We start from the raw sequence: 17938 nt of genomic DNA, 5'->3' as shown, positions 1-17938 counted from the left end.
CCAGATATAGAGGCCAAGACATGGCGGACCACATATAAAAACTGTGTATCTAATTTCACACACTTCTTCCTGGAGCCAAAGGGGTTCAAATCCTCAGCATGAGCCCATACATTCTAGGATCAACGTTCTGCGCACATTTAAGAGCTGATCATGTGACCCCCTGACTCCTCCCCTCCATGTGACATCATCACAGGTCCTGTAAACACATAAAGGCCATATATCCAGTGTGCGGCTCTGCAGGACGAGGTATGTGGAGATTCCCCATTACTAGGCACAGGGCGCATTAACTGGCCCAGGACTGGATGTAGTGATCATGTGAAGGCGGCAGCAGCTCCGGAGATCTCTTACATGGGATCTTTATGATGTTGCATCGTCTTCTTCTCCAAAAACATACTCTTAGGGAACCTAGATTGAGAGCCCCAATGGGGACAGTGTTGCCATTGTATTTAAAGCGCTGTGGAATTAACAGCGCTATATATATAAATGAATAAATATTATTATTATTATTATATTCTCCCCATTCAGGTCCCTATAATATCGGATCCTCTCAGATCTTCTATATAAGAGAATTCTCCTGATTGACCCATCAAGGATGGATAGGGACAGGGACAAGATGGCGGAGAGGATATTACACCTCACCCTAGAGATCCTCTTCCGGCTTACTGGAGAGGTGAGAGATTCTGATGATGTCACATTACATCATTCTTATCTATGGGAATAACAGATGGACAGAACTGGAGAGGTGAGGACTCTGGAAATGTCTGTAGTGAGATTTATTAATGTGTCTCTCCATAACCAGGATTACACAGAAGTGAAGAAGACCTCTAGTGACCGCTGTCAGGACCCTGTGTCTGAGGGATGGGGAAGACCCCTGAGTCCAATCACGGGGTCTCCACCTCACCCCCTGATACATGAGGAAATCACTGACCAAAAGATCCTAGAACTCACCTACAAGATGATTGAGCTGCTGACTGGAGAGGTGACACTGCTGGGAATGCTGGGACATTATACAGTAACGCTATGAAGGGATCGGGGGATGACGGTATTATTGTATGTGTCAGGTTCCTATAAGGTGTCAGGATGTCACCGTCTATTTCTCCATGGAGGAGTGGGAGTATTTAGAAGGACACAGAGATCTGTACAAGGACGTCATGATGGAGCTTCCCCAGCCCCTCACATCACCAGGTAATAGACAGGACTAAATACACACGGCCTATAATTATCTGTATGTGAATAATGAATTCAGTCCCTGTATGTGTTTCCTCCAGTTCTATCCAGTAAGAGGACAACACCAGAGAGATGTCCATGTCCTCTTCTTCCACAGGAATGTAAACATGAAGAGCCCAATGTTCCTCAGGATGATCAGGTAGATGGAGAGAAGGTGTCATGAAATCTCCCTATGATGTGTAGACGGCTGTGAAGGTCTTGTGCTCAGTCTCATTTTATCTCCCAGTATTATATACTGAATGGCCATTTTTTATAATGTATTAGAGACACCGGCCCTTTCCTGATATAAACATTCCTAAACTGAAATTTAACCAGTAACAGTGGAGATGTAAATCCAGTGATCAGTGGATCACTTGCAGTGTGAATCCATCTCTTACTAGGAAAAAACGACTTTGAACATTTGGTACATACAATGGTATCTCGGAGATTACACCACGGTCCAAATTATTATGCAAATGTTATTTTTCGCTGATTTTCCAAGATAGTTGCTGTAAATGAATCAGCACAATGTTCAAATCATGAACTGTGAGAGGATAAATCACATTTTTTGGACAAACCTTCCAAAGATAACAATATTTTTTTCAAAACTAAAAAAACTCAAAATGCAGTGTTCCAAATTATTATGCACAAGAGTTTTAAAATATTTATAGGTTGTAAAGAACTGAAAATGATTATTTGATAAGTTTGCAGCATTAATAGGTTACATTTACTGAAATCAAAAGCTTTTTTAATAAAAAAACATATTAACAGACAAACGTACATAGGATCCTTTTTGATATCACCTTCAAAATTCTTTCATTCTTTGAGCTTGAGAATTCCTGCTTGAATTTCTTTGCCGGATGTCGGAATAGTGTCCCAGAGCTGCTGTTTTCATGTGACTTGACTCCCAATCTCATATATTTCCCTTGAGGATATGCCAAAGGTTCTCAACAGGGTTGTGGCCACAACATAAGTTAATAGGCAATGACTCAGAAGTATATTTGCAGCATGAGATGGTGCATTGTCATTCGTGAAGATGACTTTGCTATGGATGGCACAGTTCTTCTTTATGTACCATGGAAGAAAGTGATCAGTCAGAAACTCTATATACTGTGCCGAGGTCATTTCAGTTTCACTTCATCAGGGACCCTAAAGGGGCTGTCCAGCTCTCTTTATGACAATAAAATCCAATTTATACCGTAATTTGGAACGTGCCGTATACTGAGAATATTGTGATTAAGAAAAAAACATCCAGGGAAAGCAGTTCCTATGAATATAAGTAATTCATCAGAGGAAGGAACGGCGGGAGTTCAACAATCGTCCTAAACTTCTGGAGGGCAAAGGAGCTCCAACACAATACCAGATAGGTGTCTCTAATAATAATGTGGCCATTCAGTGTATGGTTTATACTTGGTGGAGATGACAGGATAAAGCTGATCATAGACATTAGATGTTGTCTGGATCTTCTCAAAATTTTCTGGTTTTGGAGACTGCTGGATACAATTAGGAGGTGACAGGTTGGATTATACAGGAGACCTGCAGCTCTGTGATATCTACTGCTGTCATGCCATTTGTGGTCATCATGTTTATTTAAGATCTTTTCTGTCTGTGGTTTACAATATTTTGTTTCAGGGTGAAGATCTGACCCATATTAATACTACAGAGACATATGTGAGGGGTGATGAGCGGTGTAAAGAGATTCCTGCAGGTAACCGCACAGGTGAGTAGTGACCACTAAATGCCGAGAAGTCACAGATTCTACTTAGTCATTAGCTTGTAGAAATATGTACTTTATTCATTCAGACTACGTCCTATTTTGCCATAGATTTCAGCCCCCTTGGCTGCTTAACTATCTAAATTCCGCAATCAATAGCGAAACAAACATGCATAAATGAAAAAACAACTTTAACATCACATCATAAAAGCTGTCTACTCATTGTGGAAGGGAACAATACAGAATGGTGGGCAAATATTGCAGCTTTCATAGTTGGAGGAAACAAAATTACCAGTAGGTGTACTTGCCAATTTAATTAATTTCCCCACACTTCTATATACACATCTACAACGGGTGAAATAAGTATTGAACACTTCACCAATTTTCTTAGTAAGGCTATGTGCGCACTTTGCGTTTTTTTTCATGCGTCTCTGCAGCTTTTTGAACTGCAGCGTTTTAATTCCAAAATGCATGCGTTTTGATTTTCAAGAAAAGTCTATGGGAAATTGTGATTTCTTGTGCGCACAATGCAGTTAAAAACGCAGCGTTTCAGTTGCAGAAAATTTGGCAAAAACTCAGCGTTTAAAGAAGCAACATGTCAATTGTATTGCCATTTTGGCAGCGTTTTGCTAACATTAGAGTCAGGATGCATTTTGCAACTTCTCATTAATTCAAAATCCCAGCGTTTAACATGCTTTTTTGATGCAGAAAACATGCTTTTTTGACAAAATAAACGCATGCGTTTTTGACTTTATAATAAGGGCATGATATGTCCCTTTACACACACACATAGTCCGACAATTAAATTAATGAAAAACCATAATTTAACTCTATTTTATGCATAAATATTATAAAATAGTTATAATTTTAATAAAATTAGCTATTTTGTGCATGATTTTAATCATAATATTTATCATTTTTTCCCCGTTTTTTTCATAGTGTTTGAATGTTTAAACATTATTTAGTAGTGTATTTGTATTAAAAACGCATCTGACTTTAAGCAATGAAAAAGCATGTAAATCGCGGTAAAAACGCGGCAAAATCACAAGCGTATTTATAGCGTTTTTTTGGTTAAAACCAAATTTGACAAAGACAATTTCTGCCAGAGGATGCGTTTAGAACTGCAAGAAACTCAACGCAAAGTGCGCACATAGCCTAAATATATTTCTAAAGGTGACATTGACATAAAATTCTCAACAGATCTCGATAACAACCCATTCTATCCACACCAGCAAATACAGTAAATCAAATCATAGATGTCCATAAATTAAGTTGTGTAATAATGAGAAAATACACAGGGGAAAAGTGTTGAAATTGACGTGCAAAAAGCCATGGAAAGTCATGACACTGGCTGAAATTTTTCGGTAGTTAGAAAGCAATCCTGCCGCTTATAGAAAAATATCAGCTGGTTCAACTGATGGCCTATGAAAAGGTGGCTCATTACAAATATTCCACACAAGAAACATCTCATGATGGTTAAAAAGAGTGAGCTGTCTCAAGACCTATTATATCAGAATATACAGATGGCATTGGTTACAGAGAAATTTCTAAACTATTGAAGGGTCCAGTAAGCAATTCTGAAGCCATAATCCAGAAGTGGAAAGATCATAATTTCACCGTAAGTCGGTCACGACCACTTGCTCCCCACAAGATTTCAGACATGGGAATGAAAAGAATTATCAAAATAGTTGTCCAAGAGTCAAGAATCACCTGTGGAGCACTACAGAATGACCTGGAATCAGCCGGTACAATTGTTTAAAGAAAACAAAACATAATGCACTGAGCATCCATGGCCTGCATGAGTGATGACCACACAAGACTCCACTGCTGATCAAAAAGCCTGTTCAAGTGAGTTTAAAGTTTGCTCATCAAGAGGGGGAGTGGTCATGCTCATGCACTGAGCAGATGTGTTGGATTGGAGCTCCTGCTATCCTGAATGCCATGCTGAAGATTTTATCTCTTCCTGACATCCTGTGGACCAAAGCATTCCATAAAGGAAGGTGAACATGGCTGGGCGATTGCGAGTCTTTAATTTTCCTGCATTAACCTGTTAGATGCCAAAGAAATCTGTCCGGGCTCGTTTCGGAGAGGAAGTGGAAGGCATCTTGGTGACTTGTCTCGGAGTAGAGGAGCAACAAGGACTGTGGGCAGCATCAGGAATTACAGGTGAGGCATCTCCACGCTACTGTGTCCCAGCTGACTAAGTTCACATGCTCTGGATCCAAGGTCCTGATAAAGTGTAGGCATCCATCCCTCCATTAACCCTGGAGAAGACCTGCTGAGCTGAAAAGCAACTGCTGAATGGACAAATGAACCGAGACATTCTTGATAAAAATCTGCTGCCATCTACCAGAATGATGAAGATGAAACGGTAGTGGACAAATCAGCAAGACAAAAATCCCAAACACACAGCCAAGGAAACACTCAATTACAGTGGTACCTCGCTTAACGAGTAACCCACTTAACGAGAATTTCGCTTAACAAGCAAAGCTTTCTGTAAATGTGTAACCCGCTTTACGAGAAAGCTTTGCTATACAAGCAAAATCCTCACCTCAAACACTTCCGGTTCCGTCCATCCACCGCACTCTGACCCGCACTTGCAGTCCACACGAACACACACATGTACGCACAAACACACACAAACAAACACGCACGCACATACAGTATTATGCTCACTTTACCTTCCGTTCCACCGCCGGTCTCATGGTTCTTGTAGTTCCCGGATACATCGTGACATGCTCGCGGCGAAGTACAAGTACCATGAGGCCGGCGGTGGAACGGAAGGTAAGGTGAGCATATAATATGTGTACCTTCCGTTTCATCGCCGGTCTCCTGGGTCCTGTAGTGCGCCGCTCCGCTTCACTCCAGGCATCTGCATCCATAGCGACGAAGCAGGAACTTCCTGGTTCCTGTCACTGCTACTCAAAGGCAGCATGCTGGCCAATCAGAGGCAAGCGGCTCAGCCTTTGACGTCAGCGCTCTGGCAGGAAGTTCCTCCCTCGTCGTTATGGTAACCCGATACACGGCCCGCACCAGAGAACAGCAAGTCCCAGGAGACCGGCGATGGAACGGAAGGTAAGGTGAGCATATAATATGTGCGTGTGCATGCGTGCTTGTGTGTTTGTGTGTGTTTGTGTGTGTTTGTATGTGTTTGTGTGTGTTTGTACGTGTGTGGAATGACAACAGGGGACCAGGATGGGACACTTAACTAGTTGTGGAACGAATTGTCAGCATTGCAATGATCTCCTATGGGAAATTTTGCTCTGCTGAATGAGTAACTTGGTTAACAAGCACACTCCCAGAACGGATTGTTCTCGTTAAGCAAGGTTCCACTGTAGTTTAGGAAAAAGAAAATAAAGATGCCAGAATGGACGAGCCGATCACCCAACCTGCATCCAATAGAAAATGTATGGAAGGAACTGAAGCTCAGAGTTCATACAAGAAACCCATGGATCCTTCAGGATTTGAAGTGTGATTGTGTGGAAGAATGGTCTAAAATCATACCTGAGCAATGCCATTCCACTAGTTTCTATATACAGGAGGCATCTAGAAGCTATCATCACCAACAAAGGCTTTTATACTAAGTGTGAAAGAAATTTCAGTATGCGTGTTCAATACTTTTTTCCTGTGTCATTTCTCATTATTACACATAACTTAATTTATGGACAGCTATGGTTTCATTTCTTTGCCATTGTGGATTGGATGGGTTGTTACCGAGTTCTGGTGAGAAATTCATGCCAATAGTACTTTTAGAAATATACAGTATTTACGTATAAAATTGGTGATGTGTTCAATACATACACTAGCAGTATATACCCCCTGCGTGGCTCCAGACTTTGAAAAGACTTCTGTATTTTTAAGTAGTTAGCATGTGTGTCGATTGTCTGTTAAAGTGATTGTCCACTACTTGGGAAACCCCTTTTCATTTCCTATGTGTGCCCTACTCTCCTGTGCTGCTGGTGTGGTCTAAGCGGTGCCGGAACTCGTGTTCCCGATGCCCAGGTTACATTGTTATGACATGCGAGCCTTGTAACCAATCGCCACTGACTTCCTTCTACACGCCTTCATACGGTTGACAGGATGTGAGCCGTAACCGCAGCGTTCACTTCCTGTTAATTACTTACACATCCGAAGGCAGGAAAAGGATGATTGGTCGTGGGCTTGCGTGTCATAACAATGTCATGTGGGCTCCGGGAGCGCGTGTTCCAACAGCACTGGAACCGCATCAGTAGCTTAGGTGTGTATAGGCTTATTTATTTTTATGGGGAATGGGAGGGGCTTGTGTAGCGCCCCTGAAGTAATCAGGAGCTACAGGGAACTGCATCCTGTCAAAGATGCAGGGCCTATCCCCAGAGACCCAGAAGACCAGTGCCAGTAACACCAAAACACACATATAATCCCTGTTTATTTCTTTCTCAAGGACTGGTGACAGGCTAGGGTTGGACCTAATGGATGACCACTTAGGGGTGGAACCGATCCAGTCCACTAGACGACAACCAGGGAGGATGGGTCAGTCAGTAAGTGGACGTGAAAGCAGACAGACGTAACAGTACTGACGGGAGAGTGTAACAGTGACCTGTCAGGTTCAGGCGTGTGGTTGCCGAAGGAGTACGGTGGAGTACTCTCTGAACCATAGCACCGACGGGGTGCAGAGCCCTAGGTCAGTAAAACGCTCTAGGCAGACCTGATTAAATCTGCACGGTGAGGGAACCATCCAGGACCTCACCGACCTTAAAGTTCGGGGCTCAGCAGTGACGGGAGAACCAGGGACCGGAATAGAGAACCGGCCCAGCAGGGCTCAAACTGACTGCTGTACGGACCAGTGGTGAGGACCAGCCTCCATCGGGTTGCAAGCATCACCATCGTGAGTAAAGAACCAGTTACACTGCAATCTCTTGTGTAGTCTACCTTCTTTCCTCACCCCGACACTGTGAACGGACTTAAACATCAAACACTATCATTTATCCCCTGGGGCCTAGCTCTATTTGCGGAGGGCCATAACATCCTGGCTGCCATTAACGCCAGCCCCAGCCATGAGAGACTGTGCAGTGGCGGCTCCATCCATATAGCCACCACCCGCAAGTGGCGTCACAACAAAAACTTTATTATAATCCCCTATTTAAAAGCGACCCCCCCCCCCCAGGGTCACGGAGTCGGGCACTGGCCATTACACCCGTGACACTTCCCAGTGAAACCAGGCCTGGGACCGAGTACCCCATAGCTCTGGGGCACGGCACTTGTCCAAGTAAACTTTCTCCAGTGTAGTTTGTTGGTTCTATATTTGTTATATAGAAAGTGAATGTGGATGTTGGTTTTGAGGATTTTTTTGGGGTTGACCTATGAGTTTCTACTAAATATTTCAATACATATATAGAAATATTTCCTATTTCATAAACTACAATTTGTATAGAAAAGTTATAAAATTTATAGATGCTATAATATCATTTTAATTCTGTGTTATTGAAAATTAATATTCAGTTTTATTCTTTGCAGATGACTGTACCTGCAGATTGGAAGCACATCTGATACTTTCAGATATTACAGCACATGACCATAGTATCACATGTGATACTTATGAAGAACATGACAGCATCCCAGATATATCTCCAGCCCTTAACAGTAAAGACTTTTCACCTGATCCTTTTCACACAGAGAAGCAACCATTTTCATGTTCAGAATGTGGAAAATGTTTAACAGTAAAATCAAATCTTGTTCAACATCTGAGAATTCACACAGGGGAAAAGCCATTTCCATGTTCAGAATGTGGGAAATGCTTTAGAGTGAAAAACCAGCTTGTTACACATCAGAGAATACACACAGGGGAGAAGCTATTTTTATGTTCAGAATGTGGAAAGTGTTTTACAAAAAAAACAAATCTTGTTCAACATCAGAGAATTCACACAGGGGAGAAGCCATTTTCTTGTTGTGAATGTGGGAAATGTTTTACAGAGAAAATAAAACTTGTTAACCATCTGAGACTTCACACTGGGGATAAGCCATTTTCATGTTCAGAATGTGGGAAACATTTTACAGTGAAAAACCTGCTTATTAACCATCAGAGAACTCACATAGGTGAGAAGCCATATTCATGTTCAGAATGTGGGAAATGTTTTAAACAAAAACGTCAATTTGTTAAACATCAGAGAACTCATATCAGAGACCATCCAATTTCATGTTCAGAATGTGGAAAGTGTTTTACAATGAAATCTAGTCTTGCTAAACACCTGAGAATTCACACAGGGGAGAAGCCACATTCATGTTCAGAATGTGAAAAAAGCTTTGCACAGAAATCAAACCTAGTTACACATGAGAGAAGTCACACAGGGGAATAAACATTTTCATGTTCAGAATGTGGGAAATGTTTTGCACAGAAATCACATCTTATTGGACATCAAAAAATTCACAAAGGAAAGTAGACATTTTCTATTTAAAACAACTGTATTGTCAAATTGTACAATGTAAAAATAAACAGTCTGCAACAGAAGGGAATATAATTTACAGGACTAACTGAATAATAAGAAAGATATGAAACTAGCAATTCACATCTTTTATTGAAAAACAAACAAGCTACGTATCACGCTTATGTATTACTCATATGAATAAAATATTTCACATTTATAAATACAGAATAGCTTCATTTTGAAGGGGTTATTCGATGATTCGCTCTTCCATTGGTTGTAGAGAGCTGATGCTGGAGGTTAGTGGTGCCTGTTTGCCTTCCTCGATCCACATTCTAGCTTAACTGACTCATTATGTCTTAAGGTACCCACCATATTAGATGATTGTTTCTTTACCTATTTGAGTCTCTGCCATTATAAACTTGTGGAACATATGGTAGCTGCCCCTTTCTCACCAGGGAGACAACAAAAACCCTCACTGTTTACCTTATCCACTCCCACCTTGATTTCTGTAATTCTCTATTAATTGGCCTCTCCCTCACTAGACCTTCCTCTTTCCAGTCCATCCTTAATGCTGTAGTCAGGGTCACCTATCTGGCTAACCGTTATTCAGACTCTTCTGCTCTGTGCCAGTCATTTTAGGATCCAAATTTAAATTCCTTGTTCTCACCCTCAAAGCTCTCCATACTGCGGCACTCCCCTACATCTCCACCCTCATCTCTGTCTATCAGCCTTCCCGTTATCTACTTTCCACAAACGACCATCGACTAACATCCACACTAATCCAGACCTCCCACATCCGGCTCTGAGACTCCTCCCATGCTGCACCAATCCTCTGGAATGCTCTACTACAAGATATTAGGATGATACATAACTTACACAGCTTCAGACACCCCCTAAAAACGCATCTTTTTAGGGTGGCCTATCACCCTCTCTAATCAAATGGGGTTGCAGTGTGTTTGAGAGAGGGGTAATTTGGGGTACAGCCAGGCTGTGTGAGATATGCGGGGCAGGGTGTGTATGATTTTGGGGTCCAGGGTGTGTGCACCAGTCCCTGCTGCGTGACATGAGTGAAGTCCATACAGTAACCATATATCAGTAGGAATTAAGGAAAGTGGGATAGTAGCAGTCAGAGCATGGGATTGGGAAAGCTGGGTGTTGAGCTGAGAGAAAATGGCTCTCTTCTTCAACACCCAGCTTTTCTATGCTCTGATATCTGTCTTGTCCTCAGCCCCAGCTTTCCCATTCTCTGATATCATGGGAAAGCTGGGTGCTGAGGACAAGATGGCTATCAGAACATAGAAAAACTGAGTGCTGAGGAAAAGAACTGTGTGTCCAGAGTAATTATCCTGTACCCCATGTGTCTTATCCTGTACCGAGTACCAAGTTTCATTATCCTGTACCCCCAGTGTCAGTATCCTGTACACCCAGTGTCAGTCTCATTATCCTGTACCCTGAGTTTCGGTGTCATTATCCCGAACACAAAGTGTCAGCGTCATTATCCTGTACCCCCAATGTCGTTATCCTGTACCCCCAGTGTCCCTGTCATTATTCTGTACCCCCAGTGTCAATATCCTGTACCCCCAGTATCAGTGTCATTATACTGTACCCTAGTGTCATTGTCCTGTACCCCCAGTATCAGTGTTATTATCTTAGGCTATATGTAAGTACTCTTCAGGGGGGCTTCTATATGTGATGATAGTACAGGAGGGGCCTCAATATAAATATATGTAAAAAAAACAAACAAAAAACTAACATGATCTGCCTATAAAGCAGTATTGTCAGTATTGTCAGAATACACAGGACTAGTGAAGGGTTTATCCAACATGTAAAACTAATTTGGAAACCATAGTGATTCTTTTATAGGGCCTCTGTCCCCACAGAATGACTGGTCACATCCAGTATAGACACTCGTAGCCGATCATTACCTGTTAATTATGTAAATGTCTGAAGGTGGAAAGAGTCTCCACATGGAAAAGTGTATTGGAGTGGTAATGCTTCACAGCACCACATATTGACTCTTATAGAGGATTTCTCAAGTCAGTTGGGACAGACCCTATATGGTGGATAGATGGCGGCATAGGGGGGTTAATTATAGTAATCTCTCCATGTGAAGATACTGGATAGCATTTTGCTTCACGTTGAATATTGCTTGGCTAATAGACTTGGTGGTTTACTGAGGACAAGGAACGTCCGTGTGTAAGAAAAACTGCGAATGACTGTAAATAATAGATTCCATTATCACTATAATAAATAAGATGCTGAACAAGAAATACTCTGATATAGCACAGTTTACAATACAGTACTCTTCTGCGCATTGTATAGTTTGCTAAAAGGCGCATGTTATACTGAAAGAAGCCGAAAATGAACAAGTAATAAAAACGCCTATTGTAGCTATAGTGTGGTCCCCTAGAGTCAATTTCCCTGGTAGGTCCCTGGCACCCCAGTCCAAACCTGATCGCATCTTCTTCATTTCTTCAAGATGGCTGGATCATTGTTGTAAATAAACACTTGAACATTATGTCATTCCCACCTCACCCCATTATAGATTGTAAGCTCTTATGAGCAGTGTGGTTTTTATTTTTGCTTTAATCATTGTATTTTCTATAACTGTTATTTACGATCGTTTGTACATATATGAACCTTTGAACTGTAAAGCACTGTGGTATTTGTTGGCACTATAGAAAGAACTTTTTGTTTCTCTTTATTTCTGCTGATATATATTTGCATCCGTTTTATATTAATCTATTGTGTATTGTGCTTTTATAATTTCTTATATCCAGTTGGGTATAATTACTATTCTAAGCTGTAGATATCTGTCATCTCTTACACTATTGCCAGTTAAGAAGATTAAAGGGAACCTGTCACCAGATTTTTCCCTATGCAACTAAAACTACCACCTTCTGCAGCTCCTCAGCTGCATTCTATGAAGTTGCGCCTTGTATCTGGCCCCCTTTTCAGACCGCAAAAATAACTTTATAAATATTACCTTTTCGTATGTAAATTTTATCAGTGGGCCTAAAGGGCGGGCTCTCTTTCTCCTTCATTCCCCCCCTCCTGCCGCTGTACGCCGTCCCCTGTGTTGATTTGAATTGATGACAACGGTCCCGTCATCCTCCACGCTGTGCCGGTCTCGCGCATGCGCTGTTATCGTAGGCCACTATCGCGGGCCTGTGCACAAAGTATCCCTTGCGCGCGCCCAGGATGTATTTTCTCGGGCACGAGATTATGGGCGGCGCTGTGCATGACCTCACCAGCGTCATGCTAGTACCCGCCCATAATCTCGTGCCTGAGCAAATACATCCCGGGCGTGCGCGCGGGATAGTTTGTGCACAGGCCCGCAATAGTGGCCTACGATAACGGCGCATGCGCGAGACTTCGGCACAGCGTGGAGGATGACAGGACCGTCGTCATCAATTCAAATCAACACAGGGGACAGCGTACAGCGGCAGGAGGGTGGGAACGAAGGAAAAAGAGACCCTGCCCTTTAGGCCCTACTAAAAAATGTACATACGAAAAACTAATATTTATAAAGTTATTTTTGCGGTCTGAAAAATGGGCCAGATACAAGGAACATCTTCATAGAATGCAACTGAGGAGCTGCAGAAGGTGGTAGTTTTCGTTGCATAGGGAAAAAATCTGGTGACAGGTTCCCTTTAATTGTCACGGGTTTGTAATGGGTGACAGACAGTCCTGTGGTATCCGGCATTAGAAGGTCACAGCATTTGGATGTGGAAAATTCTCCCTGACTTTCTATTATTCTGCTGTTAGTATTCCATGTACTAGGTATCTCCTCTGCTGGGTTTTCATCCTTTTCCGTTTAGGACCCTGCGGAGCTCCTCTTCCCTTCAGTTGCTTATCATTTGTATTTATCTTTGGGTTTAAATACTCTCATTTTCCCTGGACTTGTGCTGGTGGTATTCAGTTTCTTCACAATCTCTGGATACAAGCAGGTGGCTTGCACTCAATGGTAGGATCGTTGCTGCTCTTTGCTGAACTTTGTCCTGAGGCATCTGGAGATAAGTTGTTCATGCGCTTTTCCCATATGTATGCTCCCTGTGTCTTCTTTAGTGTTTGGTGGGGTTGACGAAGAACTCATCCCACCCATGCGCTATCTATCACCCAGCTCTAGGGTCATCCTAAGGTCAGGTATCCGGCTCACTGCATAGATGTGGAACCTATCTAGGGTGGTGAGGCCAGGGGCCAGCGGTAGGTTAGGTCAGGAGTCACCATCTACCCCTTCCCTAGATGCAGGGTTTCCCTTTGCTTTCCTTTTGCCGTTCGCTTGGCAATCTCCCATACCTAGAAAGACACTAATATAGAGGACTAGCCTTCTCTTATAGGGATTTTGTCTCCCATCGTGGACTTATTTCCATTCTATTCCCTATATATTGTCTTTATCCTTACCTTTCCCTAACATTTTTGCAGGAATAGCATCTGGAATGAAGACAATGGAAGATGATATTACCATAGCGGTAAAGGGTATATTCAATAGTAGTAAGCTCAATTGATTGGGGTTGTAAATCCACAACCATAGAGTAGAAACCTAGAGGAGACTGCCGTGGACACTTAAAATTAAAGAGCAGTGTATCAGGAGTCGAAAGGTTAATTCCACGCTGCCAATGGAGGAGACCAGAACCTCTCATCTCCTATTACATTACCATTTGTTTTTACTTTTTTTATTATTTTTTTTTATTATTGTCACTTATTATTAAGAAACATATAATTATTTTTTTTTGGGGGGGGGGTTCCTCGATTTTATGTTTTTGTTCTTTTTTTCTTCCTTATGTTTGGTTTATTATTTGTTCTGCTATTACTTGCCACTTCGCAAAATTGAAATTTTGGTTTTCATATTGATTATTCAAAATGTTACTTTTATTTTTTTTGCAAATGATTGTACGTTAACAAACCATATGCAACTGTTCTGACACTTACAGCATCATCATATCATGGCAGATATCAGATTAGAGGGAAGAGGTGGTTGGACAACCCCTTTAAAAATGGTTACCTATGATTTTTAAACATCTGTTTTTAAAACTTATGTTCCTTTTTCTTTTGATCTGTATTTTTTTTCTGATCCCGAGAATTGATCAGACTGGATTGACAAAACAAGAAGTTTTTACATCTACCTAAGGATTTATTTTATTTTGTTGTAAGTAATCATCTCAGCCATTTTTGAAACCATTGACGGCTCCCCCACTTTGACCCGTTTTTGAGACAGGTAATGGCATAGATGAATTCTAGTTGTAAAGAAATCTCTTTGCCTCTGGGGATTGAACCTTTTTCTCTAGACATAAACAGAGCCTAAAGGGCACTTTACACACAGCGATATCGCTAGCGAGCATACCTGCCCCCGTCGGTTGTGCGTCACGGGCAAATCACTGCCTGTGTCGCACAACATCGCTTACACTCGTCACACGGACTTACCTGCCTAGCGACGTCGCTGTGGCCGGCGAACCTCCTCCTTTCTAAGGGGGCGGTTCGTGCGGCGTCACAGCGGCGTTACTAAGCAGCAGCCCAATAGAAGCGGAGGGGCGGAGATGAGCGGGACAAACATCCCGCCCACCTCCTTCCTTCCTCTTTGCGGACGGGCACAAGTACGGTGATGTTTCTCATACCTGCGGTGTCACACATAGCGATTTGTGCTGCTGCAGGAACGACGAATATCCTGCAACAGCAACGATAATCGGGAAAGGAACCACGCGTCAACGATCAACGAGTAAGTAATTTTGATCGCTAACGGTCGTTCGTGCATTTCACACGCAACAACGTCGCTAACGAGGCCGGATGTGCGTCACGAATTCTGTGACCCCAACGACATCTCGTTAGCGATGTCGTTGCGTGTAAAGCAGCCTTAATACCTATTTAGTTTGGTTTAAATGAAACCGCTTTTCATAATCTTTTTTTTTAATGGGTCATTTACAGTTGAACCTAGAAGTTTACATCCACTCTCTGTAAAGACACATCTGCATGTTTTTCTCACTGTCTGACATGAAATCAGAATACATTTTTACCATTTTAGGTCAATTAGGAACCAAAATGATTTATATTTACCAAATGCCAGAATAATGAGAGAGAGAATGTGACGTGCCCACGGGGTCTGGGGTTACCCGTCACTGGGCCGCGGTTCTTCTCCTTGGTCACCGCAGTGGCCTTGCCCGCTTCCGTGACCCCGGCGGTGTCAGTAAAGATGGGGATGGGGATGATGGGAGTAGTTGTTCGTGACGCCACCTGTGGTGTGCGGCCAGTATTAGCCGGCGCTGCGGGAAGTCTTTCTCTGCTGGGGCGGATTAGGACGCAGCTCGGGTGTTGCAACTCTCCACAGGCAGAACTGGCACCAGGGAGGATGATAGGAGTAGTAGTCGCCTATGGCGCAGGAGCACGATGTTGGAAGCGCCGGCAGTAATGGGACGACACAGAGGGTCCAGTTCAAGTTCTTTACCCACTGGAAGCACACCGCCATTAGAGCACGGAACTACACTGTGATGGGCTTCAGCCGATCCCGGATACTTCGGAGGTCGAGGCTTGTGTTTCCTTCTGTGTGTCACCTTTCGACGGTTTCCCTCCACCCCAGCTCCTGGGCCGTGGAACGGGTCACGGGAGCCTTCTGCACTCCCCGTGAATCCTGGGATCCCACTTCTTTCCTAAGAACATGGGTCGAGCTTCCAGCTCCAAACCCCAGGCCCAGAACTGTCCGTGTCTTTGCTTATCTCCTCCTTCATGAGACCTGGCGCTTGCTGCGCCCGGAGCTGACAACTTTTTGGCATAGCTCCTAACTCCCCTGTTGGTGCCCCACCTCCCGGCTTTCTGAACTAGTGGGCAAGAGTTCCCATATCTCGTGAAGTTCACCCCAGCACCTACCCTAGCCCAGTCCCAGTAGAAGAGCTCCCGTGTTATGTGTTGGTTGAGTGTGTTGTTGGTTGTCTACCAGCAATGACCTCCTCCCTATCCAAGATGAATACTGCACCTCGAGTAAGGTGCAGTACCCTGTGGCGCCTGAAGCCGCAGGGGCGCCACAAATGTTTTAAGGCATTTTTATTACTTTCTGCAAAGTCACAAGTTTCCATCCATTTCATTAGTATTTGCTAGCATTGCCCTTACACTGTGTGACTTGAGTAAAATATTTTGGATATCCTTCCACAAGCTTCTCACAATAGCTGGTAGGAATTTGGGCCCATTCCTCCTGACAGAACTGGTGTAACTGAGCCAAGTTTGTAGGTCGCTTTGTTCGCACCGGCCTTTTCAATTTTGCCCATATGTTTTCAATAGGATTGAGATCAGGACTTTGTGATGGCCACTCCAAAACATTGACTTTGTTATCCTCTGCTCCTCAGCACACATCATGCACACGTCTCTGCTCCATACACATTGTACACACAGCTCTGCTCCACACTGTAAATCCCTCCTGACCCCACACATAAAATTCACCTCATCCAGCACAGCAGAGTCCTGCACACACTGAGGAGCTGATCATGTGACCCCTGACTCCTCCCCTCCATGTGACATCATCACAGGTCCTGTAAGCACAGAGCAGCCATATATCCAGTGTGCAGCTCTGCAGGAGGAGGTATGTGGAGAGTCCCCATTACTGGGCACAGGGGGCATTAACTCTTTCAGTGCTGCGCTTACACTCCAGGAGACAGAACATGTCTGTGCGGCTCAGGAGATCTGTCTGTATGGGATTAGATTGGGTCACTTCCCTCCTGACGCCGCTCGCTGCTCTGTTAGGGTACTTTCACACTTGCGTTTATTTCCTTCCGTTACAATCCGCCCTTTTGGGAAACAGCGGAATCCGTTAACGGATTCCGCTGTTTCCCATAGACTTGTATGGGTGACGGATTGTACCAAAAGGACCTGCGTTGCTTCCGCTGGGCGACGCTCCGTTGCTTCCGCCCAGCGGGAGGAACGCAGCATGTAACGTTATTTTGAGCAGCGGAATCCTCTGGATTTCACTGCGCATGCTCTTTTTTTTTTTAAATCAAACTTTATTTTGGCTTGCGCTGGCCGAACGTTCAGCTGAGCGCCTGCCCGCCGGCATGCCCGGGCGCCGGCAAGTGACAGCGCTCAGCTGATCACCCGGCGGCCGGCTACTGGGAGCGATCAGCTGATCACCCGGCGGCCAACACCAGGGAGCGATCAGCTGATCACCCGGCTGCAGGGAGCGATCAGCTGATCACCCGGCGGCAGGCTGCAGGGAACGATCAGCTGATCACCCGGCGGCCGGCTACTGGAAGCGATCAGCTGATCACCCGACGGCCGGCTGCAGGGAGCGATCAGCTGATCACCCGGCGGCCGGCTACTGGGAGCGATCAGCTGATCGTTCACAATAGTCTGCCGGTGGTAAAACTGTAAAAAAAAAAACAAAAACCCCAAAACGAATTGCGTTGTTTTGCAGCATCTGTTGCATCCGTTGTGCTACTATATGCAACACATCCGTTGCATCCGTTACACAATGCAATGCAACGGATACCGTTCAACGCAAGTGTGAAACTAGCCTTACTGTACAATCTCCATTATGGCCGTCGCCCGCTCCATGTTGTCACTGTCAGGAGATATTAATGTTCTATCATTAACTGTTACTGACAGCCACGGTTCTGCCATCCGATTTCTGTGGATGTTC

The 17938-nt window shown here is 43.7% G+C and overlaps 1 protein-coding gene across 1 annotated transcript; it reads left to right on the top strand.

Annotated features, from left to right (window-relative positions):
- The first annotated feature begins 1052 nt into the window (after window positions 1–1052).
- On the top strand, window positions 1053–9675 carry LOC142312856 (uncharacterized). The gene is made up of 4 exons (XM_075351841.1): window positions 1053–1185; window positions 1269–1366; window positions 2839–2926; window positions 8414–9675. The coding sequence occupies exons 1-4, from the start codon at window positions 1053–1055 to the stop codon at window positions 9250–9252; spliced, it is 1158 nt and encodes a 385-aa protein (XP_075207956.1). The 3' UTR covers window positions 9253–9675.
- Window positions 9676–17938: the final 8263 nt, after the last annotated feature.

Source organism: Anomaloglossus baeobatrachus, chromosome 5, assembly GCF_048569485.1.
Source record: "Anomaloglossus baeobatrachus isolate aAnoBae1 chromosome 5, aAnoBae1.hap1, whole genome shotgun sequence".
NCBI lineage: Eukaryota > Metazoa > Chordata > Amphibia > Anura > Aromobatidae > Anomaloglossus > Anomaloglossus baeobatrachus.
This window is presented reverse-complemented; position numbering and strand designations above follow the sequence as displayed.